This window comes from Dermacentor silvarum, chromosome 3 (genome assembly GCF_013339745.2).
Source record: "Dermacentor silvarum isolate Dsil-2018 chromosome 3, BIME_Dsil_1.4, whole genome shotgun sequence".
Classification (NCBI taxonomy): domain Eukaryota; kingdom Metazoa; phylum Arthropoda; class Arachnida; order Ixodida; family Ixodidae; genus Dermacentor; species Dermacentor silvarum.
The window spans coordinates 54,184,622-54,205,438 of NC_051156.1; the positions used below are offsets into that span (position 1 = coordinate 54,184,622).

Consider the following 20,817-nt stretch of genomic DNA (forward strand, 5'->3'; position numbering starts at 1 on the left):
CCTGCGTAAAATTGCAGTAAGAAAGAATAAATACATCCATGTTGGGTTACAGTGGCAACCTCATTTTTATCAGTCATAACACAAAACTTTATCGATGATAAACAAACATTTCAAACTAGCCGCTCCAGAAAAATGCTGTCACATATTGTGCATCAAGTGCTGCACTGAAAAAATGAGAATGGAATGAGCAATAAGAGTACAACACTGCTAACTTGCTGCCTATGCTACACAGGGAGGCGTAACTGAGCATGGTATAAGAGCGAAGAACATATTCAGCTGTACAATTTCAGGCATTCAACTTCAGTTTCCGAAATTTTCAGGAGCTTACCACGGATTTTACTGCAGTGCAAAGCTCAGCAGCGACAGTGGACAGTAGATCTAAGCCCTCTGTCGAGCTCCGCTCGTACAACAGGTCTGTACTAGTTGCTAGATCAACTGTGGCAAGGCTGCTGGTACCAATGGCTCCTGTCTCAGCTGTGTAGGGAGAAGCTGGTCCAGGGGAATCAGCTGATGCAGGAGTAGCCAGTGATGCAGATGACCCAGAGTACCGCTGCTTCCACCTGCACGTTTAACAGAAGCTTGGATGTCACTGCTTTTTGTAAACACACATGCATTTTGTTTTGGGCACATCTACATGCATGCATTCACATTTATTTGTAGAGACAACCGCATTATGGCGAAGCTAAATGGGAAAAGATGTAACATATTGAAGAGTCCCAGCTTTTGATGCAAACAAGCCCAAGTAGCACATCAGAGAGAAGCTTACCTATTAAATCTAGCCAGCTGAGCAGTAGATGAAGTGGACCTCTTCTTGTACACGGTCGGGAATATTGTTGGTACATAACCTGGGTGGCTTTCAATTGTGCTTTTCTCGCCATTCACAAAATGTTTGGAACACACCCTCGAATCTCGATTAGGCTGCCAGCTAGAGGAGTCCTCAAAACTGAAATGAGTAAAACATGAGTAATTACCATCCATCTGATGCAACAGGTGTAGCAGTGTCAATCAATGAAAGGTTCATGATTAAAACAGCTGGACAACACGCTGCACTTTAACAATTATTTGTCTAAGTATTACTAACCTCACACACTTAATTAATACACACTGTTTTCTCCCCTGCTTGAGTGCCGCAACAAATTTTCGTCATTTTTAATGTACAGTAGATAATGCACTAATACAACATGAATGAATGAATGAATGAATGAATGATATAATGAATAAACCTTTATTTGAAGAAGTGACTTGGCAGCCGAGGTGGTAGAGTCCCTTATTCCAGGAATAAATAACATTAATGAACAGCGCAAAGTGGTCAGCGGACAGGAAACGCTCATGATAGCACAGGACCCTTGGCGTTTCTTGTCCGCCGGCGTCAACCACGACAACGCCGCGAAGATTATGTAACATCGAAATAAAACACGACCATAACGGAGGGCGGCTTCCGGTGAACATGAAGTTTCTCATTCCTTGCGACGAACACGGCTACGAGTAGTTTCATCGTCATTCTCAAAAAACAAATGCCACAAGACGGGAGAGAACAGTCCGTCGCAAACTAGTTCCAAATATCGTATTGCATGTCATTTATTTCGTCAGAACGATTTCCGTAATTTTAAACCAAAAGTTTGCAAGAATATTATCAACCTACAAACCGTGAAACATTGATCAAACAATAAACTGTGACATTACGCGACCACCTCGTAAAAACTGCCCGTTCACTGTTACCCGATTGCTGCTAACTGAAAAATGAACCTCGTCCTTGGCTGCTTTGGTAACGTGCAGCGATTTCTGTTTACAAATAGGAATTCACTTACTTGACTCGTCGCACGGCGATAATCCATTTTTGCCTTCGTGACTTCTCCCAAGGCTTTGACGGAAAACTGTACAGCCTCACGCCTGGCGTCCCTTCGCGACTGTGGCAGTCTTTGACAGAGCAGTACCTGCGCCCACTTTTCTTCTTCACAGGGGTGCGACCACACGGTTCTGATGACGCCATCGGATCTTAAACTACAGAAAACAGGCGCAGGTATTTCGGACGCGAAAGACAAAAGCTCAAAAAGACCACGCTGTACCCGCGCTGAGCAATGGCAGCGAAGAAAGGCCCATGCGCGCGAACGCCTTCAAGCTTCTTGCTGGGGTCGCCAGATGGCGCGCCCTGTTCTTCAAACTGCATTGCAGGGTGCCTATATTGTCTAGGCTGATCATCGAAAGTGAACTAGACGATGTATGTGAGTGTCTGGAGGGGGAGCGGGAAGTGATGTATACGCGATTTCAAGGCAGTAGCCATGCGCGGTTAGACCGCTTGTACATGTCACAGGGCATGATTCCAAAGTGCCACAGTTATTCTGTTGCACCTGTGTCGTTCTCCGATCACTGCTTGGTGATGTGTACCATAGGAATGAAGAAGAAGAGTCAATCTTTTAACTGGGACCAATGGAAAATGAATGCCTAACTTCTAAAAGACGCGCCATTTGTAGACGCAATTCATGAGGCCGTTATGGAAGTAAGCGATGAATGTATTGAAACAATAGCAGAGAAATGGGAATGGTTCAAACAGAAGGTAAAAATGAAAGCAATAGAAAGATCTAGCTGCTTAACGTTTAAGAGGGAAATGAAAGAACGAGACTTACGAAAGATACTTATTCAGCTGATAGCGCTGGAGTGCGAAGAGCCAGGGGCGTATAAGCAAGATATGCGAACCATCAAAGAAAAAATCGAACAGTTGGACAAAGAACGCTATCAAGGTGCGATTGTGCGCGCAAGAGCAAACGCATTAGTAGCGGGGGAGACGCCCACCAAAAGGGCGCTTGGACTTGGAAAAGCTCATGGTCGACGTAATCATGTCGATAAGATCTCGTGGAATGGCACACTCGTAGACGATAATAAGAGCATAGGCCGAGCGTTTTTAGAGTATTACCAGTCATTGTTTGCATATCAAGAAGCCAATGTAGATGAGTTCAAAAGGGTATTTCTCAGTCGCATGCCGCGATTAAGTGACGACACGAAGGACCTATTAGAAGGCAATATAAGAGAACACGAAGTCGAAAAAGCAATAAATGATTTGAACAATGGCAAATCACCCGGACCTGACGGTCTGAGCGCGTGTTTTTATAAAGCCTTCAAGAAAGAACTGTCGCCCCTGCTAACAGACCTGTTTAACGCCGCGTATGTGAACAAAGCTTTGCCGCCTTCTTTTGGTAAAGCGCATACCATCTTGATACCTAAGAGTGACAAAGCGGAGAAACTTAGGCTCGTGACATCTTATAGGCCGATATCTTTAACCAATGTCGACTATAAGATTTTCATGAAGGTTTTGGCAGCCAGACTTCAAAGCGTCATCAAAGAAATCGTCGCAGACCACCAAACGTGTGGGATCAAAGGGAGGTCAATTTTTTCGAATATTCACACGATGCGGTGCGTGCTCGAGTGCTGTGACATCACTTACAATGGCGTCGCAGTGCTCCAGCTTGACCTAGAGAAAGCTTTTGACTGTGTGTCTCATGATATTTTGTTTGCCATTCTGGATCACGTTAATGTAGGTGCCATCATCACTGAGGGAGTGGCATTGGCGTATCAGAACTGCACAACACGCTTAATTGTGAATAAATCATTGGGGGCCCCCATTAACGTCATGCGTTCGGTGCGTCAAGGCTGCCCCCTCAGTCCTCTTTTGTTTGCAGTTTACATTGAAACGATGTGTTTGGCGATAACTGAGAATGATCAAATACGAGGTTATAGCTTGGCAGCCACAGAAGTCAAGCTCCTGGCATATGCAGATGACATCGCCGTGTGTTGTACAAACAGAGAAAGTGTAACGGAAACAATATGCGTTGTGAAACAGTTTTGTGATGTGACGGGCAGTAAAGTGAACTGGGGTAAGTCCCTCGGATTGTGGCACGGAGAGTGGTCCTCAGCCCCGGACAATTTTGCGAATGTGAGCTGGGTGAAAACCCCTACCAAGTATCTCGGCGTTCCCTTGGACAGCTACAAACAGAGCAAGGAATACTGGACAAACCAAATAAAAGAAACAAGAGAAAAAGCAGACAGGTGGAAAGGCATCAACCTGTCCATTTTTGCAAGGACAACTGTATGCAATATGTTTTTCATTACAAAGTTTTGGTACGTCATGCAGACGTTATTTGGTTCAAGGGTAAACGTACAAAAGTTGCACAGAGTGTTCGCCGTTTTTATCTGGGAATCTAGCTGGGAAAGATGTAGCCGAACAAACCTGTTCAGGCGGGTGAAGGATGGTGGCCTGGGCTTGGCGCATCTTTTTGTACGGCAGCTTGTCAATAGATTTTTGTTTTTTCGAGATGTGCGTGATCCTTTTCTGCGTACGGTATTACAGCTCAGATTAAGAGCTGCGCTGCCGGCACTGATTGTTAGTACCAATAGTATGCCAGGAACGATTCGCGGCTATCTTAAAGAAGTAGTCGATAGTGTGCGCTTTCTTTCAGTGCGTTTTTCTTTCGAGTATTTATCCGGCGTGAAAAGAAAGACATTATATAAAGATGTGTGCGATATTGTATTTCCAGTGCCATTATACAGAGCGATATACAGTGGAGGACCAGGACAAAATGTCATTAAACGGGTGAAAAGAATGGAGGTGCCTACTGGGGCAAAAACATTCTTTTTTAGGCTACACACAGGAACACTGTCAGTGAAGACATTCATGGAAGAACGCGGCTTCCTTGTACCATGGGGCCCACACTGCTTGATTTGCAAGCAACCTGAAACTGTAGATCATGTGTTCTTGCATTGCTGGGAAGGTGTCTACTTCTGGGACGTCCTAAAACGGACAATCAAGAAGGAGTGTCTGTTGAATCCGCATGGGATCAGGTACTTACCGATTGAGAATGAGGACGGGGTTCCATACGACCTAATTATGCTCAATGGCCTCCACTGTTTATGGCGGGCACGAATGGCTGGGTACCATTGCGACCCAGATGCTAGGCCTGCTCGTACTTATTTTCGAGAAAGTATGTCTCGTTTCATTGAAATTAAGAAAATGCAAGATTGTGTACCCGATTGGCTGTCGAGGATAGAACCTCTGACAGCTTTAAAAGAATTTTAGTTTGACAACGCCAGTCCATGTTGGGCGGATGGCTTTAATGTTTTTCAGTATGTTCTGTAGGTGTTCTTTTTGTGATGTCTGTTTCTATACTGTGTGCAAAAAAAAAAAGTCCGCGTGGCCTAATGGATAAGGCGTCTGACTTCGGATCAGAAGACTACAGGTTCGAGTCCTGTCGCGGACGTTGGTTTGAAAATTTTTATTTACTGCTTGCCGAACACGCATTTAACGAAGGTGGCTCAAAATGTCCGATGTGTCCGCGTGGCCTAATGGATAAGGCGTCTGACTTCGGATTAGAAGACTGCAGGTTCGAGTCCTGTCGCGGACGTTGGTTTGAAAATTTTTATTTACTGCTTGCCGAACACGCATTTAACGAAGGTGGCGCAAAATGTCCGATGTGTCCGCGTGGCCTAATGGATAAGGCGTCTGACTTCGGATCAGAAGACTGCAGGTTCGAGTCCTGTCGCGGACGTTGGTTTGAAAATTTTTATTTACTGCTTGCCGAACACGCATTTAACGAAGGTGGCGCAAAATGTCCGATGTGTCCGCGTGGCCTAATGGATAAGGCGTCTGACTTCGGATCAGAAGACTGCAGGTTCGAGGCCTGTCGCGGACGTTGGTTTGAAAATTTTTATTTACTGCTTGCCGAACACGCATTTAACGAAGGTGGCGCAAAATGTCCTATGTGTCCGCGTGGCCTAATGGATAAGGCGTCTGACTTCGGATCAGAAGACTGCAGGTTCGAGTCCTGTCGCGGGCATTGGTTTGAAAATTTTTATTTACTGCTTGCCGAACACGCATTTAATGAAGGTGGCTCAAAATGTCCTATGTGTCCGCGTGGCCTAATGGATAAGGCGTCTGACTTCGGATCAGAAGACTGCAGGTTCGAGGCCTGTCGCGGACGTTGGTTTGAAAATTTTTATTTACTGCTTGCCGAACACGCATTTAACGAAGGTGGCTCAAAATGTCCGATGTGTCCGCGTGGCCTAAACATTCTGCTTCCGGCCACCGAGCGTGCCGGTTCGTGGGATCATGGCCTCTTCAAGGGCAGCGACAGCGGTCACTTTTGGCCGCGGTAACAGGACCAATGACAACGATAACGAATACCCGTTTATTCTGCCTCAACTGCCCCAAGGACGAGTGGCGATTAATACCGTGTTTTTGCACGGTGATGTGCGTGCCAGACCCTACAAGGTGGAGGATTTCAGGGACGCCCTGCTGCCGACAGGCTTGATGCCTGAGGTGCTATGCATAGGGGCGTACCAGATTAACCACGTCTGGGCGGTAACCCTCAAGGATGCGACCGCGACAAAACGACTGGTGGCACTGAAGGAACTGCAGGTGAAGGGACGACGGTGCGTCATCGTCGACCCGCAGGACCAGCAGGTGAAGCTTAGGCTGCACTGGCTACTGTACGGCGTGGGCGACGAGGACATCCGGACGGCGTTCGCGGCTTTCGGGAAGGTGGATGAGGTAAGCCGGGAGAGGTGGCGCGTCCAAGGCATGGGGGACAAGACGTCAACCACCAGGACCGTGCTGCTCAAGCTCAAGAGCGGTCTCAAAGTAGAGGACCTTCCTCATCAGGTCCGCGTCGGCGGAGAGCTCGCTTTGGTGGTCGTTCCCGGGCGGCCTATGCAGTGCTTGCGCTGCCAGGGCACTGGGCACGTCCGGCGAGAGTGTAAGGTGCCGCGCTGCTCCCGTTGCAGACGTTTTGGGCACGTCGAAGCCGACTGCGTGAAGACCTACGCTACAGCTACAGGCCCAGCAGTGAGCGAAGCGGCAGCCGAACAGCTGATGGACGCCGTCGAGGCTGAAGACGCCGCTAAGGGAGCCGGAGACCAAGTGCCGCCAGCGAAGACAAGTACCGTGACAGTGCCGGAGGGCGCTGAAGCCAAGGTTGTCGAAGCTGCTGAGCAAGTGACTGGGCCGGCACGGGTCGACACGGAAGCTGTCCTTGCAAATGAAGGTGCAAGTGAAGGCGAAAGCGATGACGATGAATCAGAAATGGAACAGAGTGAGGCTGCCAACGACGGGGACCAGGCTGCTAGTCTCGGTGCAACCTTCAAGCGCCCCCGAGACGACGCCGGAGACCAGGACAACGCAGCATCCAGCACCGGGGACGGGCCGCCGACGAAAGCGCCTCTTGGGAGGCGTGCGGGTTTCAAACCCAAACCGAATGTTCCACCCGAGAGAAGGCCTGGGGACAAAGCGCAGCACACCATCAACAACGCCGGGAAGCCGGGCGGCTCCGGAGGCGGCTAGCCGACGGCTAGTCGTGAAAGGTAAGCACCATGCTCCGGGCCTACCTCATTCTTTAGCACAGCATGGCTCCTGAACCAACACTGAGTATTGCCACACTAAACGTGAGAGGCTTGGCGGCTAGCCGTAGGCAAAATCAAGTCCTACGGTTGGTCACTGACCACGACATAGATGTTTTAGCTGTCCAGGAGACCAAGGTAGACGGGGAGGAGGAGACCGGGAGCATGGTGCGGCGTTTCACGACTAGATATGCGGTCGTGAGCCACGCGGTAGGGACGTCCGCCGGATGCGTCCTGTTTGTTAAGAAGTTGCCAAACCTTGTAGTACAAAGTGTTTTCATGTCAATCCGGAAGGATCGTATTTTGCGATTTTGTTTTTTGTGAAGTTCAATTTCGAGTTATATGCATATATGCGCCAAATGGTGTAGAAGAACGTGCTTTATTTTTTCGAAACTTTTTCAGTTTATTAGCAGTGAAAAGTGCATGCTTTTGTTGGGGGATTTCAACTGTATTTTGAGTGCTCGAGATAGATCCAATAATGCTGGTATCCGCGATAAAAGCAGTCACATACTTTCTAAGTTGATTAGTGATAGTGAACTAGACGATGTATGTGAGAGACTTGAGGGGGAGCGGGAAGTGATGTTTACGCGATTTCAAGGCAGTAGCCATGCGCGGTTAGACCGCTTGTACATGTCACAGGACATGATTTCAAAGTGCCACAGTTATTCTGTTGCACCTGTGTCGTTCTCAGATCACTGCTTGGTGATGTGTACCATAGGAATGAAGAAGAAGAGTCAATCTTTTAACTGGGACCAATGGAAAATGAATGCCTTACTACTAAAAGACGCGCCATTTGTAGACAATTCATGAGGCCGTTATGGAAGTAAGCGATGAATGTATTGAAACAATAGCAGAGAAATGGGAAGGGTTCAAACAGAAGGTAAAAATGAAAGCAATAGAAAGATCGAGCTGCTTAAAGTTTGAGAGGGAAATGAAAGAACGAGATTTACGAAATATACTTAATCAGCTGATAGCGCTGGAGTGCGAAGAGCCAGGGGCGTATAAGCAAGATATGCGAACCATCAAAGAAAAAATCGAACAGTTGGACAAAGAACGCTATCAAGGGGCGATTGTGCGTGCAAGAGCAAACGCATTAGTCGCGAGGGAGACGCCCACCAAAAGGGCGCTTGGACTTGAAAAAGCTCATGGTCGACGTAATCATGTCGATAAGATCTCGTGGAATGGCACGCTCGTCGACGATAATAAGAGCATAGGCCGAGCGTTTTTAGAGTATTACCAGTCACTGTTTGCATATCAAGAAACCAATGTAGATGAGTTCAAAAGGGTCTTTCTCAGTCGCATGCCGCGATTAAGTGACGACACGAAGGAGCTATTAGAAGGCAGTATAAGAGAACACGAAGTCGAAAAAGCAATACATGATTTGAACAATGGCAAATCACCCGGACCTGACGGTCTGAGCGCGTGTTTTTATAAAGCCTTCAAGAAAGAACTGTCGCCCCTGTTAACAAACCTGTTTAACGCTGCGTATGTGAACAAAGCTTTGCCGCCTTCTTTTGGTAAAGCGCATACCATCTTGATACCTAAGAGTGACAAAGCGGAGAAACTTAGGCTCGTGACATCTTATAGGCCGATATCTTTAACCAATGTCGACTATAAGATTTTCATGAAGGTTTTGGCAGCCAGACTTCAAAGCGTCATCAAAGAAATAGTTGCAGACCACCAAACGTGTGGGATCAAAGGGAGGTCAATTTTTTCGAATATTCACACGATGCGGTGCGTGCTCGAGTGCTGTGACATCACTTACGACGGCGTCGCAGTGCTCCAGCTTGACCTCGAGAAAGCGTTTGACTGTGTGTCTCATGATATTTTGTTTGCCATTCTGGCACACATTAATGTGGGTGCCATTATCACTGAGGGAGTGGCGTTGGCGTATCAGAACTGCACAACACGCTTAATTGTCAATAAATCATTGGGGGCCCCCATTAACTTCATGCGTTCTGTGCGTCAAGGCTGCCCCCTCAGTCCTCTTTTGTTTGCTATTTACATAGAAACGATGTGTTTGGCGATAATAGAGAATGCTCATATACGCGGTTATAGCTTGACAGCCACAGAAGTCAAGCTCCTGGCATATGCAGATGATATCGCCGTGTGTTGTACAAGCAGAGAAAGTGTAACGGAAACAATACGCGTTGCGAAACAGTTTTGTGATGTGACGGGCAGTTAAGTGAACTGGGGTAAATCCCTCGGTTTGTGGCACGGAGAGTGGTCTTCGGCCCCAGACAACTTTGCTAATGTGAGCTGGGTGAAAACCCCTACCAAGTATCTGGGTGTTCCCTTGGACAATTACAAACACAGCGAGGAATACTGGACGAACCAAATAAAAGAAACAAGAGAGAAAGCAGACAGGTGGAAAGGCATCAACCTGTCCATTTTTGCAAAGGCAACTGTATGCAATATGTTTTTCATTACGAAGTTGTGGTACGTCATGCAGACGTTGTTTTGTTCAAGGGTAAATGTACAAAGGTTGCATAGAGTGTTCGCCGTTTTTATCTGGGAATCTAGCTGGGAAAGATGTAGCCGAACAAACCTGTTCAGACGGGTGAAGGAAGGGGGGCTGGGCTTGGCGCATCTTTTTGTACGACAGCTTGTCAATAGATTTTTGTTTTTTCGAGATGTGCGTGATCCATTTCTGCGTACGGTATTACAGCTCAGGTTAAGAGACGCCTTGCCGGCACTCATTATTAGTACTAATGGTATGCCAGGGGCGATTCGCGGCTATCTTAAAGAAGTAGTCGATAGTGTGCGCTTTCTTTCTGTGCGTTTTTCTTTCGATTATCTTTCTGACGTGAAAAGAAAGACATTATGTAAAGATGTATGCCACATTGTATTTCCAGTGCCATTGTACATAGCTGTATACAGTGCAGGAACAGGACAGGATGTTCTGAAACGGGTGAAAAGAATGGAGGTGCCTACTGGCGTTAAAACATTCTTTTTTAAGCTACACACAGGAACACTGTCAGTGAAGACATTCATGGAAGAACGTGGATTCCTTGTACCATGGGGCTCACACTGCTTGATTTGCAAGCAACCTGAAACAGTAGATCATGTGTTCTTGCATTGCTGGGAAGGGGTCTACTTCTGGGACGTCCTAAAACGGACAATCAAGAAGGAGTTTCCGTTGAATCCGCACGGGATCAGGTACCTAGCGATAAAGAATGAGGACGGGGTACCATACGATTTAATCATGCTCCATGGCCTCCACTGTTTATGGCGGGCACGGATGGGTGGGTACCATTGCGACCCAGACGCTAGGCCGGCTCGTATTTATTTTCGAGACAGTATGTCTCGGTTCATTGAAATATAGAAAACACAAGAATGTGTACCCGATTGGCTGTCGAGGATAGAATCTCTGACAGCATTAAAAGAATTTTAATTCGACAACGCCAGTCCATGTTGGACTGATGGCTTTCATGTTTTCCAATATGTTTTGTAGTTGTGCTTTTTGAGATTTTGTTATGTACATTGTCAAAGACCGGCAATAAATAAAAAAAAAAGTCCGCGTGGCCTAATGGATAAGGCGTCTGACTTCGGATCAGAAGACTGCAGGTTCGAGTCCTGTCGCGGACGTTGGTTTGAAAATTTTTATTTACTGCTTGCCGAACACGCATTAAACGAAGGTGGCGCAAAATGTCCTATGTGTCCGCGTGGCCTATCTAAAAAGAGTCAAGAAAATGCCAGTAAGGCCATCAACTAAGTCTTTCTTTTTCAAATTACATACAAACACACTTCCCGTTAAGACCTGGCTTCATAGCAAGGGTATTTTCATCCCCTGGACAACGGACTGCTTTTTATGTAAAAAACCAGAAACAATAGAACATGTTTTCCTAGATTGCTGGGACCCGATCTTTCACTGGGACGTTCTGCAGAGAACGCTGAAGAAGCAGTTACCCCTGGACCCATATGGAATACGCTTCTTGCCAATAGATACCTCAGAGGAAGTACCGTATGACCTCATTATGGTCCTGGGCCTCCACGCGATGTGGAAAACTCGCATGCAATTTGAACATGCAGACATCGTTGTGAAACCGGTGCGAGAACACTTCATTGAGAGTGTTGTTTACGTGAGAGACGCATACAAAGTACTGCCTGATCCACCACAATGGATGTCTGTATTGGATGAACTGGTGTCACTGAAAAGATTTTAGTGCTGTGTTGGCCAAAGTGTGGCTGGCACGTTTTATCATTTGTAACATTTGATTTTGTACGTCGACGACGGCAATAAAGAAAAAAAAAGTCCGCGTGGCCTAATGGATAAGGCGTCTGACTTCGGATCAGAAGACTGCAGGTTCGAGTCCTGTCGCGGACGTTGGTTTGAAAATTTTTATTTACTGCTTGCCGAACACGCATTTAACGAAGGTGGCTCAAAATGTCCTATGTGTCCGCGTGGCCTAATGGATAAGGCGTCTGACTTCGGATCAGAAGACTGCAGGTTCGAGGCCTGTCGCGGACGTTGGTTTGAAAATTTTTATTTACTGCTTGCCGAACACGCATTTAACGAAGGTGGCGCAAAATGTCCTATGTGTCCGCGTGGCCTAATGGATAAGGCGTCTGACTTCGGATCAGAAGACTGCAGGTACGAGTCCTGTCGCGGACATTGGTTTGAAAATTTTTATTTACTGCTTGCCAAACACGCATTTAACTGAGGTGGCGCAAAATTCTTATGTGTCCGCGTGGCCTAATGGATAAGGCGTCTGACTTCGGATCAGAAGACTGCAGGTTCGAGTCCTGTCGCGGACGCTGGTTTGAAAATTTTTATTTACAGCTTGCCGAACACGCATTTAACTGAGGTGGCGCAAAATGTCCTATGTGTCCGCGTGGCCTAATGGATAAGGCGTCTGACTTCGGTTCAGAAGACTGCAGGTTCGAGTCCTGTCGCGGACGTTGGTTTGAAAATTTTTATTTACTGCTTGCCGAACACGCATTTAACTGAGGTGGCGCAAAATGTCCTATTGTCCGCGTGGCCTAATGGATAAGGCGTCTGACTTCGGATCAGAAGACTGCAGGTTCGAGTCCTGTCGCGGACGTTGGTTTGAAAATTTTTATTTACTGCTTGCCGAACACGCATTTAACTGAGGTGGCGCAAAATTCTTATGTGTCCGCGTGGCCTAATGGATAGGTAATTCTACTTCCGGCTACCGTTCGGTACGGACGTTGAATGTCGCGCTCCGTAGGGGCGGTGTTTGCGGCTATGCCAAGCCGCGGAAACAGGATGACTGCTACCGCTGAACCGGATTACCACGTTGTTTTGCCGCCTCTGCCAACAGGTTCGTGTGTTTTAAACACCGTTTTTCTTCACGGTGACGTGAAAGCGAGGCCATTTCGTGTCGAAGATTTTCGTGACACGTTGGCTCATCTGGAATTGCTCCCTGAGATGGTCGCCTTGGGGGCGTTTCAGATGAACCACGTCTGGGCTGTGACGTTCGAGAGTGCAGAGGCGACGAAGAAGATGCTGAAGCACGCGGAAGTTCAAGTCAAGGAACGACGCTGTTTGGTTGTGGATCCGCATAACCGGGAGGTGCGGCTAAAGCTGCACTGGTTACTGCACAATGTGCATGACGATGACGTACATGCGGCGTTTGTTCCGTACGGAAAAGTATCCGACATCCAAAAAGAACGCTGGCGTGTACAAGGTGTCACGGACAAGGGATCGTCTATGCGTACGGTGTCCCTGAAGCTGAAGCCTGGCTTGACAATTGATGATCTTCCGCATCAGATACGAATAGCAGGCATAATGGCGCTAGTGGTCGTGGCAGGTCGTGCTCCCCTATGTCTTCGGTGCAACCGTACGGGGCACATCAGACGTGAGTGCCGCGTGCCGCGTTGTTCTGTGTGTCGACGATTTGGCCACGAAGACAGTCAGTGCGTACGCACGTACGCAAGCATTGCAGGGCCACCAAAAAAATGAGGAAATCGTCAACGAGCTCCTTATGGACGAAGTTGACGCGGAGGAAATTGGCAGTGCGTCTGGGCCAACCTTGTCGCCGCCTTCGAAGAAAGACTTGGCGGTAACGACGGAGAAACACGATCTTACGCAGGTCGCGAGTGAAGCCATATTGACATCAGGCGCGCCTACACCTGCTAAAGAGGCTGAAACAAACAACGACGCAAGTGCAGGCAAGCAACCGTCCGCAACAACTTCGCAGGATGATGCATGCCTCATGGACACCACGGAAACGAGCAAAGCGGCAGCAGGGGCCAAGAGAACGCACGAAGAAAGTGCCGGAGGGGAGCAAAAGTTGAGCACTTCCAGTGCGAGCGAACCACCTGTGAAGACAGCAACTGGCCGGAGGCCTACCTTTCGACCGGCGCCAAACCTACCGCCGGACAGAAAGGTGTCGGGGACACCTCCGACTTAATACGTCGTACTTGCGTGTGTTTGTGCCCGTTTCAGTGGGGGGTGAGGGGAGACAATGCTGCTACTTTGGAGCTGCGGATGGAATGCCAGTCAAGCGTGCAAGCTGACTGCAGACACGTGAAGGCAATGTGAGTGACCTTTCGTAGCCGACAATAGCAATGCATAGATTGTGATCTCTTTCATCTAGAAATGGAGTTACGCCTCGAAACACCCTTACGCGTAGGCACGATTAACGTGCGGGGTCTTACGGCAAGGAGGAAGCAATGTCAGCTTAACCGCCTGTTCATCGAAAAGAATCTCGACATTATTGCGGTTCAGGAAACAAAGATTGAAACTGAGGAAGGGACGGACCGCCTAGTGCAACCTTTCATGACTAGATATTATGTGTGTGTTTCCCATTCTGTTGGAAGAGCGGGGGGCTGTGCGCTCTTTCTCCGGAATAACATTGGTATATGTGTTGAAAATGTATTTAGTGATGATAGCGGGCGCATTATAGTGTGTGATTTTTTGTTTTGTACTCTGAAGTGGCGTGTTATCTGCATTTACGCGCCAAATAGAACAGCCGAGCGCAGGGCGTTTTTTGAATGCGTGGAATGTCACTTGAAGTGTGAGAGAACCATAGTCATCATGGGAGACTTCAACTGTGTCTGCAAAGTGGAAGACAGAGCCCGTAAGCAGCCTGGTCTCGATGTAAGTGCGCTACGTTTAGCAGCACTGGTGGAAGAACATAATTTAGAGGATGTAGGCGCCGTTTTGGCCAACAATGATGCACCTCAGTTCACTCATTTTCAAGGGGACAGCCACGCAAGACTGGATCGTGTCTATGTTTCTGCGGAAGCGATACCATTGTGCAGTGATTATGAAATCAGCCATGTTTATTTTAGCGACCACAGTCTGGTCCTTTTTTCACTTGGTCCAAAAAAGCCGTCAAGTTTCAACTGGGGACTATGGAAATTCAATGAAAAACTGCTGCAGGACGAAACCTTTGTAAAAAAAATTCAAGACAGCCTCAAAGAGCTGTTATCGGGTGGTCAAAAAGATTATACAGAAAAGTGGGAGTGCTTTAAGCAAGACACGAAGTTAACAGCGATAGAAAGATCCAGTGTTTTACACCACCAGGAAAAAAGAAAAGAAATGGAATTACAAAGTGAGCTCAACTTTTATTTAAGCATGGAGAGCAACCATCCGGGATGTTTCGCAAAAGAAATAATGCAAACGAAAGCACAGTTGGAACTTGTCGATAAGGAAAAATATCGTGGTGCAATTATACGCGCACGCGCAGAACGTTTATGGTGTGGCGAACAACCTACAAAGCGCTCGCTTTCTGATGAAAAGAGTCATGCCGCGAGAAAAGAGATAAATGCGATAACATATCAAAATGTAGTAGTACGGGACAAAGAAACCGTCCAACGCGCCTTTGTAGAATATTACGACGAACTTTTAGGACAGGAACCGCAATGTGAACAAGGTTTCGATCGCGAATTCTTACACCTTTTGCCCGGACTGGAAGAGGAAGACCGAAAAAGATTAGAACTGCCAATTAGCATCAAAGAAATAGAGGAAGCTATAGATGACTTGAGCCCTGGCAAAACGCCAGGACCCGACGGATTGAGTGGGGCATTCTATAAATTTTTCAAAACAGAAATAGCTACAACCCTTTATCACGTAATCACAGAAGCTTATGAAAACCAGTTACTGCCGCCATCGTTTCGCGAGAGCCACATTGTACTGATACCAAAATCCAGCGATTCCACATCTCTCCTATCTGTGCGAGCCTATCGTCCAATCAGCCTAACGAATACAGACTATAAAGTATACACAACACTTTTGGGTAGAAGGCTACAAAGCATAATAACACGGTTGATAGGGCCACATCAAACATGTGGTATCAGGGGCAGGTCAATTACCACTAACATACACGTAGCAAGAACAGTACTTGAGCATTGTGATGACTTTTCTGGTAGGGTGGCCATGCTACAATTGGACTTGGAAAAAGCATTCGATAGGGTGACGCACGCTATTCTTTTCGATGTTTTGGAGCATGTGAACGTGGGATCAATCTTAACAGAAGGGATTAGAATGTGCTATGCAGACATCTCCACAAAAGTGATAGTTAACAGAACACTCAGCACCAGCATTCAAGTCAGATCTTCCGTGAGACAGGGATGTGGTTTATCGCCTTTACTGTTTGCCTTATATTTTGAGCCATTGTGTCTAAATATATTAGATGATAGCAACATCAGAGGTTTTAGGGTGGGTTACAGTGAAGTAAAACTGCTGGCATACGCGGATGACGTCGCTGTTTTTTGTGATGACACGCAGAGTGTAAGCAATTCTGTGAATGTTGTGACAAAATATTGTAAAATGACAGGAAGCGTAATTAATTGGGCCAAGTCGACTGGCATATGGTATGGACAGTGCGAGGACACACCTCCATTTTTTGCAAAAATACAGTGGACACATTTGCCGACCAAGTACTTAGGAGAACCTCTACAACACCACCAGGACACAAAAGATTATTGGCAAGGAGAGGTGGAAGAAATGAAGGCAAAAACGGCGAAGTTCGGTGGACGAGATCTGTCAATGTGCTGCAAGCACTATGCGCATCAAGAGTCAGCATACAAAGAATACACAGGCAGTTTGCCATCTTTATTTGGGGTTCCGTCTGGGAGCGCACCAGTCGCACTAATTTGTTTAGGACGGTGAAACGTGGAGGCCTAGGGTTAGCTCATTTTTTTTAAGACAAGTCGTGTCCAGATTTTTTTTTCTACGTGATCAAAAAGATCCGTTTTTGTGCGCAGTCCTTCAAACGCGTTTGCGTAATGCGCTGCCTCAATTTGTTGTGTCCTCAAATTATACAATAGGACCTAGGATCAGAGGCTTACTGCGAGAAGTCGTGTTGTCTTTTGAATTCTTACACGTGCGCTTTTCAATGGATTACCTTGCATATGTTAAGCGCAAAAGACTTTACAAAGATTTACTTGATGTATCATTGCAAGTGCCTGTTTATCGTTCAATGTACCACGTTGAATCCAGTGGAAGGAATGTGCTGAAAAGAGTGAAGCGGATGCCGATACGGTCATCCGTAAAAACGTTTTTTCTTTCAATTACACACTGGAACGCTTCCAGTGAAGCCATGGCTGGGGGAAAGGGGAATCTTTGTCCGTGAACTGCCTGTGATGCAGGCAACCGGAAACTATTGAGCACATGTTTCTTGACTGTTCAGAGGCGGTGTTCCTATGGGACATCCTACAACAAACGTTGAAAGAAGAATTGCCGATTACACCATACGGCATCCGCTTCTTGCCAACTGAAAACGCAAATAAGCCATGTGACATGTTTATGGCACTGTGTTTACACAGCGTCTGGAAGACTCGAATGGATGGGCGCCATGGGAGGCTAGTTATTCGTCCTGCGAAAGATCATTTTATGGAAAGCATGCTGTATCTACGTGAAGCTTACCGAGCAAAAAAAGAACCACCTGAATGGATACATGTATTGGATGAATTAGTGGCGATCAAGTGTTTTTAACTATTTGCAAGGACCCAAGATGGTCATTGCTTTTATCACTGTAAAGTGTATATGTTATCTGTGTATGTAGAAGACCGGCAATAAAGAAAAAAAATCCGCGTGGCCTAATGGATAAGGCGTCTGAGTTCGGATCAGAAGACTGCAGGTTCGAGTCCTGTCGCGGACGTTGGTTTGAAAATTTTTATTTACTGCTTGCCGAACACGCATTTAACTGAGGTGGCGCGAAATGTCCGATGTGTCCGCTTGGCCTAATGGATAAGGCGTCTGACTTCGGATCAAAAGACTGCAGGTTCGAGTCCTGTCGCGGACGTTGGTTTGAAAATTTTTATTTACTGCTTGCCGAACACGCATTTAACGAAGGTGGCGCAAAATGTCCTATGTGTCCGCGTGGCCTGGATTCCACTTCCGGCCGCGGAAGCCTACGGACGTGGTTATCATGTGCTCCGATGGGGCGGTGTTTGCGGCTATGAACAGCCGCGGTAACAGGAATACTCCAGCTGAACATGAGGATTACGAGGTCATCCTACCGACTTTGCCCACAGGTCGTACAGTTTTGAATACCATATTTTTACATGCTGACGTGCGTGGAAGGCCTTATCGAGTTGAAGAATTCCGGGATACGTTGGACCATCTGGCACTGCTCCCTGAGGTGATAGCCTTAGGGGCGTATCAGATGAGCCATGTGTGGGCCGTCACCTTCAAGAACGCTGAAGGCGTCAAGAAAGCCCTGGCTATAGGTGAAATGAAAGTGAAAGGTCGCCGCTGTATAGTGGTAGACCCGACGAATCAAGACCTGCGCCTGAAGTTGCATTGGCTGTTGTTCAACGTTCCCGATGAAGATGTACGCGCCTGCACTTGCAATGTTCGGGACTGTAACGGACGTCGCGAAAGAAAAGTGGCGAGTGTATGGCATCCAGGAGAAAACCACGACCACGCGGACGGTGAGCATCAAGCTTCATGCAGGCGTCAAGGTCGATGACCTCCCACACCAGCTTCGTGTCGGTGGGGAATTGGCGCTGCTAATTGCTCCGGGAAGAGCACCAGTGTGTTTGCGGTGTCACACCGCGGGGCATATACGGCGAGACTGCCGTGTCCCTCGCTGCGCACGGTGCCGCCGTTTTGGCCACGACGAGAGCTCGTGTGTGAAGACATACGCAAGTGTAACAAGCCCAATGGGAAAAACGGACGTCACAGAGCTCGTCATGGACGAAGCTGACGCGGAAGAAGCTGCAGGAACGTCGCGACAAGTGAACCAAAAGGAGATACGACCCATAGACACGCCCTTGTATCCACAAGATAATGGAAAGCAAGGAGACCGGTGCACTGTAGAAGAGACCGACATAAGGGACGTGCCTGCAAAAATCAGTGTAGGCACTGAAGAGGGCGAACCTTCAACAGAGCCAGCTAGTCAGTTCACGAGTAGCATGGACGTCACGGAGGAAGACAGCAGAGACGCAGTCAGCAAACGCGGACGCGAAGCTGCAACAGACGACTCGGACGGACAAGACGTCGCTGGCGCTGGGGAACCGCCAACGAAAACGGTGGTGACTCGGCGTTCATCATTGAAGCCAAAGCCCAACGTTCCACCAGACAGAAAAGCGGTGCTGAAACCGCCAACGTAGCCGCGAGCTCTGGCGCCCAGCTGCTTCTTTGGGACTATGACGATGCTCATGAACGATCAAAAAAGGGTAGTGAGTGGAGCCTTCGGCAACGCGACCCAAGCCGAAGCTCGAGGAGCGCAGACGTCGGGAACAGGTTGGCTTGTCGCTAATGAGCCGCGGATGTTTTGTTGTGCCTTTGCTCGAGAGGTATGCACCATGGCGTACATATTTTAATCTATGGCGATAAATTCGAGCACAGCACTACGCATTGCGACTATCAATGTCCGAGGTTTAAATGCTAGAAAGAAGCAGTACCAGCTGAGTCGCCTTTTCTTGGAGAACGACTTAGACGTAGTTGCAGTGCAAGAAACAAAAATAGATAGCGAGGAACGAACTGACCGCATTGTGCTGCCTTTCCGAGCTAGGTACGATGTTTGTGTTGCCCACGCATTCGGCACATCAGGTGGATGTGCTATTTTCATTAGAAACAGTTTAGGAATAGTTGTTGAGAATGTGTTTGTGTGCCAGAGTGGTAGATTTGTTATAGCCGATTTTTCAATGTCAGATTCTGGTTGGCGAATAATCTGCGTATATGCCCCTAATGCCGAAAATGAACGAGACGTGTTTTTTGAACGGCTGAAGCAGTACTTGATGTGCGAGGGACAAATAATTATGCTTGGAGATTTTAATTGTGTTTGCTCAGTGGCTGATCGTGTCAAAAATGTTCCAGTTAAGGAAAAGAGTGCCTCGCGCTTGATCGCAAGGGTACAAGAGCATAATTTAGAAGATATAGGACAGGTGTTGTCTAGTGGTACCCAGCCAGTTTTTACACACTATCAGCGTGCTAGCCACGCGAGACTGGATAGGATATATGTTTCATTGCAGTTACTACCAGCATGCCACAGTTATATCGTTAAACATGTGTCATTCAGTGACCATTGTTTGGTGTTAGTCACATTTGGGACGCGCAAAGAGGCTTCACGCTTTAATTGGAATGTGTGGCTATTTAATGACAAGCTGCTACATAATGAATCGTTCGTTGAGTGCGTAAAGGAAAAGTTCGGACAGCTATTGGCAAGGCATGATGACGTGATAGAGTTGCGGGAGCTTTTTAAAGAAGAAATAAAGATTTGTGCAATAGAGAAAGCTAGTGTGATGAAGTACGAAGAAAGAAAAAAGGAGAAAGAAATACAGCAAGAACTGGACTTTATGTACCGAGTAGAGGCCGATAAGCCTGGTACGTTCGCAAAGCAGATCAATGAACTTAAGAGTCAACTGGAGCTTATCGACGAAGATAAGTACAGAGGAGCGGTGATCCGAGCAAGGGCGGACAAGCTATGGCTCGGCGAAACGCCCACGAAGCGAGCCTTTGCAGACGAAAAGGCTCACGCAAGGCAAAACGTAATTCGGAAAATAAGTTATAAGAATGAAGTCACCGACGAACAAGCTAAAATACACAGAGCGTTCCTCGAGCACTATAGCGAACTATTTCGAAGAAGTAACGATGTCCCGGAAGAATTCGAACGCGAGTTCGTGGCCAACATGGCAAAACTAGATGACGTAGACCGTGAATATCTGGAAGAACCGATCAGCCAAAAAGAAGTTGAAGATGCCATTGAGGATTTAGCTCGGGGGAAGTCTCCTGGACCTGATGGGTTGGGAGCGGCTTTCTATAAGGCCTTCAGAAAAGATGTGAGCCTCATTTTATTTTTGGTATTTAGTGAGGCGTATAGGCGAAAATTTGCACCCCCGTCATTTGGGCGGTCGCATATAGTACTCATTCCCAAGACGGAAGACTCAGAAAAATTGCTGTCAGTTGGGTCTTACCGCCCAATAGCGCTGACTAACGTTGATTATAAAATCTTTACTAAGATCTTGGCAAAGAGGTTACAGCGAGTTATAACACGAATTGTAGGACCGCATCAG

General features: G+C 47.2%; 1 protein-coding gene, 15 non-coding genes and 1 pseudogene across 16 annotated transcripts; 16 read left to right on the forward strand and 1 right to left on the reverse strand.

The window, feature by feature from the left end:
* Window positions 1-42: 42 nt before the first annotated feature.
* Window positions 43-2,047, reverse strand: LOC119445436 (peroxynitrite isomerase THAP4-like). The gene is made up of 3 exons (XM_049663296.1): window positions 1,809-2,047; window positions 767-943; window positions 43-560 (listed from the first exon to the last, which is right to left on the reverse strand). Exons 1-3 carry the CDS (start codon window positions 1,988-1,990, stop codon window positions 317-319), a joined length of 603 nt encoding a protein of 200 aa, XP_049519253.1. The 5' UTR covers window positions 1,991-2,047; the 3' UTR covers window positions 43-316.
* Window positions 2,048-5,176: 3,129 nt separating this feature from the next.
* Trnar-ucg (transfer RNA arginine (anticodon UCG)) lies at window positions 5,177-5,249 on the forward strand. Its single transcript has one exon. It is a non-coding gene; the product is annotated as a tRNA-Arg (tRNA).
* Window positions 5,250-5,320: 71 nt separating this feature from the next.
* Trnar-ucg (transfer RNA arginine (anticodon UCG)) lies at window positions 5,321-5,393 on the forward strand. The gene has a single exon. It is a non-coding gene; the product is annotated as a tRNA-Arg (tRNA).
* Window positions 5,394-5,464: 71 nt separating this feature from the next.
* Trnar-ucg (transfer RNA arginine (anticodon UCG)) lies at window positions 5,465-5,537 on the forward strand. Its single transcript has one exon. It is a non-coding gene; the product is annotated as a tRNA-Arg (tRNA).
* Window positions 5,538-5,608: 71 nt separating this feature from the next.
* Trnar-ucg (transfer RNA arginine (anticodon UCG)) lies at window positions 5,609-5,681 on the forward strand. The gene has a single exon. It is a non-coding gene; the product is annotated as a tRNA-Arg (tRNA).
* Window positions 5,682-5,752: 71 nt separating this feature from the next.
* On the forward strand, window positions 5,753-5,825 carry Trnar-ucg (transfer RNA arginine (anticodon UCG)). The gene has a single exon. It is a non-coding gene; the product is annotated as a tRNA-Arg (tRNA).
* A 71-nt stretch (window positions 5,826-5,896) lies between these two features.
* On the forward strand, window positions 5,897-5,969 carry Trnar-ucg (transfer RNA arginine (anticodon UCG)). The gene has a single exon. It is a non-coding gene; the product is annotated as a tRNA-Arg (tRNA).
* A 4,929-nt stretch (window positions 5,970-10,898) lies between these two features.
* Window positions 10,899-10,971, forward strand: Trnar-ucg (transfer RNA arginine (anticodon UCG)). Its single transcript has one exon. It is a non-coding gene; the product is annotated as a tRNA-Arg (tRNA).
* Window positions 10,972-11,637: 666 nt separating this feature from the next.
* Window positions 11,638-11,710, forward strand: Trnar-ucg (transfer RNA arginine (anticodon UCG)). Its single transcript has one exon. It is a non-coding gene; the product is annotated as a tRNA-Arg (tRNA).
* A 71-nt stretch (window positions 11,711-11,781) lies between these two features.
* Trnar-ucg (transfer RNA arginine (anticodon UCG)) lies at window positions 11,782-11,854 on the forward strand. Its single transcript has one exon. It is a non-coding gene; the product is annotated as a tRNA-Arg (tRNA).
* Window positions 11,855-11,925: 71 nt separating this feature from the next.
* Trnar-ucg (transfer RNA arginine (anticodon UCG)) lies at window positions 11,926-11,998 on the forward strand. Its single transcript has one exon. It is a non-coding gene; the product is annotated as a tRNA-Arg (tRNA).
* Window positions 11,999-12,068: 70 nt separating this feature from the next.
* Trnar-ucg (transfer RNA arginine (anticodon UCG)) lies at window positions 12,069-12,141 on the forward strand. Its single transcript has one exon. It is a non-coding gene; the product is annotated as a tRNA-Arg (tRNA).
* Window positions 12,142-12,212: 71 nt separating this feature from the next.
* Window positions 12,213-12,285, forward strand: Trnar-ucg (transfer RNA arginine (anticodon UCG)). Its single transcript has one exon. It is a non-coding gene; the product is annotated as a tRNA-Arg (tRNA).
* Window positions 12,286-12,355: 70 nt separating this feature from the next.
* Trnar-ucg (transfer RNA arginine (anticodon UCG)) lies at window positions 12,356-12,428 on the forward strand. Its single transcript has one exon. It is a non-coding gene; the product is annotated as a tRNA-Arg (tRNA).
* A 4,955-nt stretch (window positions 12,429-17,383) lies between these two features.
* Window positions 17,384-17,456, forward strand: Trnar-ucg (transfer RNA arginine (anticodon UCG)). The gene has a single exon. It is a non-coding gene; the product is annotated as a tRNA-Arg (tRNA).
* A 71-nt stretch (window positions 17,457-17,527) lies between these two features.
* Trnar-ucg (transfer RNA arginine (anticodon UCG)) lies at window positions 17,528-17,600 on the forward strand. The gene has a single exon. It is a non-coding gene; the product is annotated as a tRNA-Arg (tRNA).
* A 96-nt stretch (window positions 17,601-17,696) lies between these two features.
* Window positions 17,697-18,912, forward strand: LOC119444352 (uncharacterized; annotated as a pseudogene).
* Window positions 18,913-20,817: the final 1,905 nt, after the last annotated feature.